General features: G+C 37.5%; 1 protein-coding gene across 6 annotated transcripts in view; it reads left to right on the top strand.

The window, feature by feature from the left end:
- Positions 1-12,804, top strand: part of LOC126474141 (axotactin) — a 557,260-nt gene that overhangs the window by 238,497 nt on the left and 305,959 nt on the right. For all 6 annotated transcript variants that reach the window (XR_007586577.1, XR_007586576.1, XM_050101588.1 and 3 more), the window contains 3 exons: positions 795-979; positions 10,980-11,147; positions 11,523-11,691. Coding sequence is in view for 4 of the 6 variants with exons in the window: in XM_050101588.1 (XP_049957545.1) it covers positions 795-979; positions 10,980-11,147; positions 11,523-11,691 (522 nt within the window). In the remaining 2 variants the exon portion in view is untranslated. The remainder of the gene's footprint in view (positions 1-794; positions 980-10,979; positions 11,148-11,522; positions 11,692-12,804) is intronic.

Raw genomic sequence — 12,804 nt, 5'->3', positions numbered from 1 at the left:
ACCATCTACCACTAGAGGGCTCCAAATAGTAGCATGTAACATGGTGATGTGTAACATAACTATGTCAAAGCATGAGAAACAGCATGATGTAATTAAATTTCTAACTGCAGAAGATTTTGTTCACACATGGGGCACCTGCTTTACTTCAGCTTGACACTGCCAGACCACATGAAAGTGCTGAGACATCTTCAACAATCAGATGCCTTGGGTTCACTGTCATAGATCATCCTCCAAATAGTCCTGACTTGGCCCCCTCACATTTTCATCTATTTCCAAAACTTAAAGAACACCTTTGAGGACTTCACTTCGATAGTGATGAAGCAGTGCAAGCAGTGGTGAGATTATGGCTCCATCAACAAAGTCAAAAGTTCTACTGTGACGGTATCAATGAACTGGTCTCTCGTTGAGAGAAATGTGTTCACCAGGGTGACTATGTCAAGAATTAAGTATGTAGACATGAAGAATAAAGATGTAGAATGTTAATAAAATTTGTTTTGTTTAAAAAAGCTTTAAGAATTTTCATGTAAATTTTGGGACATTGCTTTTTAGCATGCCCTTGTTGTAGCACTTATTACAAAAGTAGTAATTGCTGTCACTTACCATTATTAACACACCTGATCCTGATTCTTCTAGTACTACTACTATGACTGGTGCTGTCCATAATAGCTAGTCACTGTAGTAGTGGTGACGATGTGGTGGTGGTGGTGGTAGTAGTTGTAGCAGTAGCGGTAGTAGTAGTTTTTGTTGTCACAGAAAAACTGTTAACTGTCCATTATTTCTCATCTTGGTTTCAGGCTTTGCCGTCAGATCTCCTTTCAGTTTCGTACAAGATTACCTCATGGGCTGCTGGTATATCATAGTGTCAAGAATCGCCCAGAAGGACTAGATCCCTATGCACTGTATGTTATAGTTGAAAAAGGACAGCTGAAAGTTGTGCATGTTTTTGGAAAGGAGTCTACCTCTCTTACTGTGGGGGAAGGTAATAACACTTCATGTAATGTATCAAGCATAGTGTCAGAAATTTAAATATATAAACAAACACAATGGAAAAGAAATAGGTGATGGCCACACCGTTGATAAGTGTACTTTTTTTGTTATCAATGTATTTATGTGAATTTCTATTAAACAGGCAAACTGAAAATTCTAGCACGTACATCAACATTTAGCAGACAATTTGATTTCTTGTGTAGTGTAGTATTAGTACTTGGCACAAAAACATCTCTGACAAAGATTCCAACAGTGGGAAGACTGTGTACAGATATGGATGTATGAATGGTCACAAGGTTGTCCACCACTCCATGAACTGGTTTTCTGGAGGAAATCTTCTTCAAAAGAAGCAACATTGAAAATAACAGTTCGCCCAATAACAATTCACAAGAGGTGTATGAGGTGTCATCATGTGCCATCAGTGAATGAGTGAGAAGTAATCTTGCAGCCCCCTCCACGCTCCTTTTTATGATCTGCAGAGTGTAGATGTAGATAAAATAAAACTCATCTACATCTTCATGAGTGTTCTAAAATTCACACTTAACTGCCTGGCAGAGGATTTATCAAACCACTTTCACACTATTTGTCTACTGTTCCACTCTTAAACAGTGCAAGGGAAAAAATAAACACTTAAATCTTTCTGTGCAAACTAAGATATCCTTATTTTATTATGATGATCATTTCTCCCTATTTAGATAGGCTTCAGCAGATACTTTCACATTTGGAGGAGAAAGTTCGTGATTGTAATTTCAAAAAAAGATCTCATTCCAACAAAAAACACTTTTGTTTGATTGCCATCCCAACTTGTGTATCATATCCATCAAATCTGTCCCCTGTTTCACAATAACACAACAACAGCTATTCTTCTCTGAAATTTTTCTGAGTCATCCATCAGACCTATCTGGTAAGACTCCCATACCACACAGCAATACTCCAAAAAAGGACAGACAACTGTAGTGTAGGTAGTGTAAAGTGAATTTGTTGCATCTTCTGACTGTTCTGCCAATAAAATGCAGTCTTGGTTCACCTTCCCAACAATATTATTTATTTGATCATGCCAATTTAAGTTGTTCATAATTGCATCTCTAAGTATTTCATTGAATTGACAGCCTTTAGATTTTTGTGATTTATTGTGTAACCAAAATGTAATGGATTCCTGATTCCTTTTAGTACTCATGTGACTGAGCTCACACTTTTTGTGCTGTATAGATATCTTGTCTAAACCATTTTGCTATTGGTTTTTATGTTTTGATAGCTTAACTAGGTGGTTAGTGACAGCATCATCTGCAAACAATCTAATAGGGCTGGCTGCTCAGATTGTCGTTTGTAGAGGTTAGAAACAGCAGAGGGTCTATAAAACTTACTTGGGAAACACAGATATCATTTCTGTTTTACTCTGTGACTTTCTGACAGTTACTATGAAGTGTGACATTTCTGACAGGATGTAACAGATCCAGTTGCACAACTAAGGCAATACGCCTTAAGAACCTGATTTGGTAAGAAGAAGCTTGTGAGGAACAGAACCGAAAGCCTTTGGAGAAGTCAGATTATGGAATCAATTTGAGACCATCTGCCTGTCATTACTTCATGACAATAAAGAGCTTGTTGTGTTGCACACAAGTGAAATGTTTGGATCCTATACTGCCTGTCTGTCATTAGATCTTTTCTTTGAGATATTCATAATGTTTAGATGTCGCATTTGTTCCTAAATCCTACTGCAAATCCACACCAGTGATATGTCCCTGTAATTCAGCTTATTACCCCTATTTCCTGTCTTGAGGATTGGTGTGATATGCGCAATTTCCAGTCTTTAGGTATTGATCTTTCATTAAGTGAGTACTTGCATATAATTCATAAGTATGGAGCTATTATATCAGTGTACTCTGAAAGGAATATACAATCTGGACAGAAGGTTTCCATTTTCTAAGTGATCTGAGTTGTTTAGCTACACTGAGGATATCTCCTCCTATGTTACTAATTTTGGCAGCTGTTTTTGATTTGAATTCTGGAATATTCATTTCATCTTCTTTGGTGAACAATTTCAAAAACTGTATTTAGTAACTATCATCTATTTTGCAGTGGAGGTATTTATTATGCCTTGCCAATGGTGTACTTTACATATGACCAGAATCTCATTGGATTTTCTGCCAGATTTTGGAATAGAAATTTATTGTGGAAGCTGCTAAATGCTTCTCGCTTTCATGTCCCATTAATTTATTTGATATAAATCTTTTGACTGTTTTCGATACTACTATTTCTTTGAACTCAGGTTACAAGTCTGTACTTATGTAGTTAGTTCAGAAGAAATGGACACTGATTTTTAGGAAGGCATCAAGTGAATTTTTGTCTGCTTATTTTAAATAAATATTTATTGCATTTTTTGGTGAGTTTGAATGTTACAGTATTCAATCTCACTACAACGACCTTGTGGTCACTAACAGCTGTATCCATCATGATGCTTCCTATTTGCTCCGGATTATCTGTTTCTAAGAGGTCAAGTATCTTTTCGTAGCCATTTACGCTTCAAGTTGGCTCCTAAACTAATTGCTCAAAATAATTTTTGGCAAAAGCATTTTGTACAAAGTTGGACAATGTGAGTCACCACCAATTATAATTATATGAAGGGTTGTACCTATTTGAGATAATACTCAATTTCCTTTGAATCTTGTCCTTGGCACAGTTGATTTCCATACACTAGATCAACATAGCAAATGTGATTGAGCGTACTTGACAGGCACCAATGATGTTCAATATGTGTTCATGTCTGCTGTTGCCAAGCCACAGTACTGATATGGCTCTGATTATTTCAAATAGTTCCTGTCAGCGTGTGCCTCTCAGTTTCACAATTACACTCACATACAAGCATTACAAAATTTACTTTTTTAAATAATTTCAAAAGTGCTCTAATCTTCATAATAACTGGTTGTAACTTTATACATTTGGTTAAAAATTGAAATTGTGTCCATAACACTACTGTATTGACAATAGCCACAGGCAGGCCATAATCACAGAATTTACAATTTTTGTTTATTTTTAAAATCCTTAAATCTTCCCACTTTTGCAGAAAATAAAGTAAATAAATAACATAAAAACAAAAAATTGTAGATTTGGTTGTGTTGTGGTCATGAGTCCAAAGACTGGTTTTACACAGCTCTCTATGCTACTCTATCCTGTGCAAGCTTCTTCATCTCCCAGTAATTACTGCAACCTGCATACTTCTGCATCTGCTTAGTGTATTCATCTTTTGGTCTCCCTCTACAATTTTTACCCTCCACGCTTCCCTCCAATGCTAAATTGGTGATCCCTTGATGCCTCCAAATGTGCCCTACTAACTGATTCCTTCTTCTAGTTAAGCTGTGTCACAAATTCCTCTTTTCCCCAGTTCTATTCAGTACCTCCTCTTTAGTTATGTGATCTACCCATCTAGTCTTCAGCGTTCTTCTGTAGCACCACATTACAAAAGCTTCTAGTTCCCCCCCATGAACCATGGACCTTGCTGTTGGTGGGGAGGCTTGCGTGCCTCAGCGATACAGATGGCCGTACCGTAGGTGCAACCACAACGGAGGGGTATCTGTTGAGAGGCCAAACATGTGGTTCCTGAAGAGGGACAGCAGCCTTTTCAGTAGTTGCAGGGGCAACAGTCTGGATGATTGACTGATCTGGCCTTGTAACATTAACCAAAACGGCCTTGCTGTGCTGGTACTGCGAACGGCTGAAAGCAAGGGGAAACTACAGCCGTAATTTTTCCCGAGGACATGCAGCTTTACTGTATGATTAAATGATGATGGCGTCCTCTTGGGTAAAATATTCTGGAGGTAAAATAGTCCCCCATTCGGATCTCCGGGCGGGGACTACCCAAGAGGACGTCGTTATCAGGGGAAAGAAAACTGGCGTTCTACTGATTGGAGCGTGGAATGTCAGATCCCTTAATCGGGCAGGTAGGTTAGAAAATTTAAAAAGGGAAATGGACAGGTTAAAGTTAGATATAGTGGGAATTAGTGAAGTTCGGTGGCAGGAGGAACAAGACTTTTGGTCAGGTGATTACAGGGTTATAAATACAAAATCAAATAGGGGTAATGCAGGAGTGCGGGTTAGCTACTACAAACAGCATAGTGAATGCATTATTGTGGCCAAGATAGACACAAAGCCCATGCCTACTACAATAGTACAAGTTTATGTGCCAACTAGCTCTGCAGATGATGAAGAAATTGATGAAATGTATGACGAGATAAAAGAAATTATTCAGGTAATAGTCATGGGTGACTGGAATTCGTCAGTAGGAAAAGGGAGAGAAGGAAACATAGTGGGTGAATATGGATTGGGGGGAAGAAATGAAAGAGGAAGCCGCCTTGTAGAATTTTGCACAGAGCATAACTTAATCATAGCTAACACCTGGTTCAAGAATCATAAAAGAAGGTTGTATACCTGGAAGAATCCTGGAGATACTAAAAGGTATCAGATAGATTATATAATGGTAAGACAGAGATTTAGGAACCAGGTTTTAAATTGTAAGACATTTCCAGGGGCAGATGTGGATTCTGACCACAATCTATTGGTTATGAACTGCAGATTGAAACTGAAGAAACTGCAAAAAGGTGGGAATTTAAGTAGATGGGACCTGGATAAACTGAAAGAACCAGAGGTTGTAGAGAGTTTCAGGGAGAGCATAAGGGAACCATTGACAGGAATGGGGGAAAGAAATACAGTAGAAGAAGAATGGGTAGCTCTTAGAGATGAAGTAGTGAAGGCAGCAGAGGATCAAGTAGGTAAAAAGATGAGGGCTAGTAGAAATCCTTGCATAACAGAAGAAATATTGAATTTAATTGATGGAAAGAGAAAATATAAAAACACAGTAAATGAAGCAGGCAAAAAGGAATATAAACATCTCAAAAATGAGATCGACAGGAAGTGCAAAATGGCTAAGCAGGGATGGCTAGAAGACAAATGTAGGGATGTAGAGGCTTGTCTCACTAGTGTTAAGATAGATACTGCCTACAGGAAAATTAAAGAGACCTTCGGAGAGAAGAGAACCACTTGTATGAATATCAAGAGCTCATATGGCAACCCAGTTCTAAGCAAAGAAGGGAAGGCAGAAAGGTGGAAGGAGTATATAGAGGGTTTATACAAGGGCGATGTACTTGAGGACAATATTATGGAAATGAAAGAGGATGTAGATGAGGATGAAATGGGAGATAAAATACTGCGTGAAGAGTTTGACAGAGCACTGAAAGACCTAAGTCGAAACAAGGCCCCGGGAGTAGACAACATTCCATTAGAACTACTGATGGCCTTGGGAGAGCCAGTCATGACAAAACTCTACCATCTGGTGAGCAAGATGTATGAGACAGGCGAAATACCCTCAGACTTCAAGAAGAATATAATAATTCCAATCCCAAAGAAAGCAGGTGTTGACAGATGTGAAAATTACCGAACTATCAGTTTAATAAGTCACAGCTGCAAAATACTAACGTGAATTCTTTACAGACGAATGGAAAAACTGGTAGAAGCGGACCTCGGGGAAGATCAGTTTGGATTCCGTAGAAATGTTGGAACATGTGAGGCAATACTAACCTTACGACTTATCTTAGAAGAAAGATTAAGAAAAGGCAAACCTACATTTCTAGCATTTGTAGACTTAGAGAAAGCTTTTGACAATGTTAACTGGAATATTCTCTTTCAAATTCTGAAGGTGGCAGGGGTAAAATACAGGGAGTGAAAGGCTATTTACAATTTGTACAGAAACCAGATGGCAGTTATAAGAGTTGAGGGGCATGAAAGGGAAGCAGTGGTTGGGAAAGGAGTGAGACAGTGTTGTAGCCTCTCCCTGATGTTATTCAATCTGTATATTGAGCAAGCAGTAAAGGAAACAAAAGAAAAATTCGAAGTAGGTATTAAAATTCATGGAGAAGAAGTAAAAACTTTGAGGTTCGCCGATGACATTGTAATTCTGTCAGAGACCGCAAAGGACTTGGAAGAGCAGTTGAACGGAATGGACAGTGTCTTGAAAGGTGGATATAAGATGAACATCAACAAAAGCAAAACGAGGATAATGGAATTTAGTCAAATTAAATCGGGTGATCCTGAGGGAATTAGATTAGGAAATGAGACACTTAAAGTAGTAAAGGAGTTTTGCTATTTAGGGAGTAAAATAACTGATGATGGTCGAAGTAGAGAGGATATAAAATGTAGCCTGGCAGTGGCAAGGAAATCGTTTTTGAAGAAGAGAAATTTGTTAACATCGAGTATAGGTTTAAGTGTCAGGAAGTCGTTTCTGAAAGTATTTGTATGGAGTGTAGCCATGTATGGAAGTAAAACATGGACGATAACTAGTTTGGACAAGAAGAGAATAGAAGCTTTCAAAATGTGGTGCTACAGAAGAATGCTGAAGATAAGGTGGGTAGATCACATAACTAATGAGGAGGTATTGAATAGGATTGGGGAGAAGAGAAGTTTGTGGCACAACTTGACTAGAAGAAGGGATCAGTTGGTAGGACATGTTTTGAGGCATCAAGGGATCACAAATTTAGCATTGGAGGGCAGCTTGGAGGGTAAAAATCGTAGAGGGAGACCAAGAGATGAATACACTAAGCAGATTCAGATGGATGTAGGTTGCAGTAAGTACTGGGAGATGAAGAAGCTTGCACCGGATAGAGTAGCATGGAGAGCTGCATCAAACCAGTCTCAGGACTGAAGACCACAACAACAACAACTATTCTCTTCTTGTCCAAACTGTTTATCGTCCATGTTTCACTTCCATACATGGCTACACTCCATACAAATACTTTCAGAAATGACTTCCTGACACTTGAATCTATACTTGATGTTAACAAATTTCTCTTCTTCAGAAACACTTGCTACCCAAGTAGCAAAACTCATCTACTACTTTCAGATTCTCATTTCCTAATCTAATTCACTCAGCATCACCTGATTTAATTTGACTACATTCCATTATCCTCATTTGGCTTTTATTGATATTGTGTATTGTCCTTTCATTCCATTCAACTGTTCTTCCAAGCCCTTTGCTCTCTCTGACAGAATTACAGTGTTGTTGGCGAACCTCAATGTTTTAATTCCTACTCCAAATTTTACTTTTGTTTCCATTACTGCTTGCTCAATATACAGATTGAATAATGTCAGGGATGGGCTACAACCCTGCCATACTCCCTCTTCGACCATTGCTCCCCTTTTGTGTTCCTTGACTGTTGTAACTGCCGTCTGGTTTCTGTACAAATTGTAAATAGTCTTTTTCTTCCTGTATTTTACCCCTGCCACCTTCAGAATTTGAAAGAGAGCATTCCAGTCAACACTGTTAAAAGCTTTTTCTAAATCTACAAACACTGTAAATGTAGGTTTGCCTTTCCTTAACCTAGCTTCTACAATAAGTCATAGAGTCAGTATTGTCGTGTGTGTTCCTACATTTCTCCAGAATCCAAGGTCAGCATCTGCCAGTTTTTCCATTCATTTGTAAAGAATTCGTGTTAGTATTTTGCAACCATGACTTATCAAACTGATAGTTTGGTAATTTTCACACCTGTCAGCACCTGCTTTCTTTAGAACTGGAATTATTATAATCTTCTTGAAGTCTGAGGGTATTTTGTCTGTCTCATATATCTTGCTCACCAGATGGAAGGGTTTGGTCATGGCTGGCTCTCCCAAGGCTATCAGCAATTCTAACAGAATGTTGTCTACTCTCAGGGCCTTGTTTCTACTTAGATCTTTCACTACTCTGTCAAATTTTTCATGCGGTATCACATATCCCACCTCACCTTCATCTACGTCCACTTCCATTTCCATAATATTGCCCTCAAGTACATCACCCTTGTATAGGCCCTCTACATATCCCTTCCACCTTTCTGCTTTTCCTTATTTGCTCAGGTCTGGTTTACCATCTGAGCTCTTGATATTCATACAGGTGGTTGTATTATCTCCAAAGGGCTCTTTAATTTTTCTGCAGGCAGCATCCATCTTACCCCTAGTGATATTTGCTTCTACATCCTTACATTTACCCTCTATCCTTTCTCGCTAAACCATTTTGCAGCTCCTGTTGATATCATTTTTGAAATTTTTGTATTCCTTTTCACCTACTTCATTTACTGCACTTTTATATTTTCTTCTTTCATCAGTTAAATTCAGTATCTCTTGTGTTACCCAAGGTTTTCTGCTAGCCCTCATCTTTTTTACCTACTTGATCCTCTGGTGCTTTTACTATTTCATCTCTAAAAGCTACCCATTGTTCTTCTACTGTATTCCTTTCCCCTGTTCTTGTCAATCATTCTCTAATGCTCCTTCTGAAAGTCTCTACAACCTCTAGTTATTTCGTTTCTCCAGGTCCCATCTCCTTAAATTCTTATCTTTCTGCAGTTTCTTCAGTTTTAAACTACAGTTCATAACCAATAAATAGTGGTCAGAGCCCACATCTACCCCTGGAAATGTCGTACAATTTAAAACCTAGTACCTAAATCTCTGTCTTACCATTATATAATCAATCTGAAACCTTTCAGTGTCTCCACGTCTCTTCCATTTATACAACCTTCTTTCATGATTCTTAAACCAAGTGTTAGCGATGATTAAGTTACGCTCTGTGCAAAATTATACCAGGTGGCATTCTCTTTCATTCCTTACCCCCCCAGTCCTTGTTCAACTACTGCTTTTCCTTCTCTCCCCTTTTGTACTATTGAATTCTAGTCACATATGGCTATTAAATTTTTGTCTCCCATAACTGTCTGAATAATTTGTTTTACCTCATCATGCATTTCTTCAATTTCTTCATCATATGCTACATGTAAAATTTTCATAGTATTTTCAGCACTATCTGTTGTTTGTTTTGTACTTCATAAATGATGGCAAAAAGCAGTCTCATTGTTGATACAGATATGTTCCTTAAATATAGTTCTACATTTGGCATAAACAAAAATTATCACATGATCAACATTGCAGGACCTGTAGATACCAGTCAGAATGAAAAAAACAGCAGATGAAGTGGGAAGCATAATAACTGTGTGTGAGTGTAATTGTGAAATTGTGAAGTGCACACACAGAGAAGTACTATTTGAAATAAATTGAGACATACCATTATCGCGGCATGGTGACAGTGTGTATGAACACATGAAGAAACTGGACATGTAGTAAAATTACACTTAAGATCCTTTTCAGACAGAGCCATGAAAACCTGATTAAAATTGTGTATGTCCTTTGTTTTTGCAGCTGGTAACCAGAGTGTTGTGAACATAGTTGACACACTGAATATCTGCTATCAACTGTTCTATAAACCAGTCATGAAAAAGGATTCACTTGTGTCCCTATATGGCAATCTGTTAAACTGGTAATGGCCAAAAGCTGTATTTAATATCAAGATTTTTTTCACTTACTTGGCCAACATAAGCTGGAAATAATCCCCTGCGTCATGAATTTTTGAAAAGAACTAGCCATCAGCTAAATTGCAAAAGAGTTCATCAGGCTGGAGTAGGGGGTTGGTATCTACTTCTGCTTGGGTGTTGACAGCCAATTTAAAGTCATCACAACAACTAAAGGAAAGGCCCATTGACTAAAGGGAACAGGCCAAAGCTGTTGCTGTTGTTCCAACCTATCTAATTCCAGTTTCACTTCTTACCGTGGGGACAACAAAATCTAGTGGACTTTAAAGAAATTCTGTACTCTGGAAGGTTTACAAGAATGTTTGCCTGCTAGCAGTTATGGTCTTGAAAAATTGGATTACATAGCAAGAGTACCCTGCATGGGGAACAGAAATGGTTCTTGGATGTCACTTATGATGTTGACGGACAGAGAGTGGCAGAATGTGATCCTTTCAAACCAATTTACATTGATGACACATGTCACCAATTTCACACTATAAAATCCCTTATATTGCTTTATAAATTCAAGTTAACAGGCCACCACATAATTATCATCAGCTTGTTGAGATTTTTTAAATCTCCCTTTACCTCATAAAGTGACTGTAAACATTTAATGAAATTAGTTCTTTTACATTGCAGCTCTGAATGACGACCAGTGGCACAGTGTTCAAGTATTGATAGATGTGCACAGAACTCGACTTATTGCCAAAGTTGACAAGGAATTCGTGGAAACTCATATTAAAGGCTTAGATCCAGCAACAAATTATGGTGTATCCAATGATTTGACTTCTGTTGTTCTGATAGGAGGTAAATAATGTAATTTGATTTACTTTCTGTAACTTACTACACATTTCTCATAGTTAAGATTATCTTCATACAAATGTAATGCATATTTCTGTTTGTATCCTACATAAACATTGCAAAATTTCATTTATTCCTAGCCTTTCTTTCCTCTACTTTTAATTGGTACGTGATTAGCTTTCTTTTCTATGTAACTATATTGTAGATTGTTTGCTGCTCCATGTAATATAACATTTATTTAAAAAACAGTATTATTTTGATATATGGTTTACAATTTATTAATACTACATCATTTGACTATGTAAATGGATTTAATATTAATTAAGTTGGTTGCACATCATCCTTTTTGTGCCAGTTGACAGAATATTTATGTTATCACAGGTCTTAGCTCAGAGGAAAAATTACATGGTGTGAAATATATTATTGAGTCATTTGTTGGGTGTATCCAAGATATGATACTGAGTGCTGGAAAAGCTGCATCTGATCTCTTGCCAATTAAACCACTCATAGCTACAAAACATGAAAATGTTGTTGAAAGCTGCATTAACAAGTAAGTGAACATGCTCATAAACTCTGATATATGAAGACAATAAGTATAGTTTTTACTTGACATAAGTGCCTAAATACTATTGTGGAAAATAGTTGCAGTACCACCTAACTTAGATCTGCAGTCGACATTTCCCTGTTAAGTATAAAATTGAGTGGAGCATTTTCAATTGTGACTCAACAGTTAGCAAAACTAACTTGACTCCTAATATGATTCCTGAATAAACTTGACCCAACCGGAGCTGAAATCTGATGACTGAGCTGCCAACTGGTAGAGCTAAATCAGTATTTCTGCAGAAAAGTGAAGGGGCATACCTGTTGCTTGAATGTCAATGCACAGCTTGTCAAATTCCCAATGCTTATGCTGAAGTACTCAACTTGGTTTAGACAGAATAATCTAAATGAACCTGCCCTTGTCTGAGAGGCACTGCATAATCTCAATTACCAAAGGGCAATATTAAATGAAAAAAATAAATAGCCTAGTGGCTGGGATGCAGCTCAAGCAAACAAAAAACTATGAACTTTATGCAAGATAATGATTGGAAGGAAGACAAAAATGATGTCCTAACATGGAATTACCGGAATTTCTGCTTGGGTTTGACAAAAAGTGCAACCAATTTATAAGATCACAGATGATAAATATGTTTTAGGCATGACTTGTTAATTCAACATTTAATAATCGGCTCTTTGCAGTCCAAACAGATAAACAAACATGAAATACCTGGGTTGTGCATCTTCAAAACTAAAACCAAGTCTTGCACATTGTGAAAATACAAAAACAGTTTAAATGAAACTGGGAATATATTATTCAGTACTTGTGGAGGCTCATAGAAATTAACAAGAATACAAGAATTTTGCATGTGTCGTGCGTAAAAAACAATTTAAGCAGAAGTATTGGTCTCCATCAGTTAATCCATGTGGACCCTTGAAATACTGATATAAATATCAACTGACACTGTTGGTGCGCATTTAAAACATATCAAATTGGACATGAATACAAATTTCAGCCCCTGCCATGAATGAAAACAATCTGAACAAAGTGTTTAAACTCAACTAGTTGCTGCATGTGAATCTCGTAATACTAATGTAAATATCAAATGCTACTGGTGCCATGGAA

This window comes from Schistocerca serialis, chromosome 4 (genome assembly GCF_023864345.2).
Source record: "Schistocerca serialis cubense isolate TAMUIC-IGC-003099 chromosome 4, iqSchSeri2.2, whole genome shotgun sequence".
NCBI classification, from domain to species: domain Eukaryota; kingdom Metazoa; phylum Arthropoda; class Insecta; order Orthoptera; family Acrididae; genus Schistocerca; species Schistocerca serialis.
The sequence above is the reverse complement of the archived record's forward strand: the minus strand, read 5'-3'. Positions and strand labels throughout refer to the sequence as shown.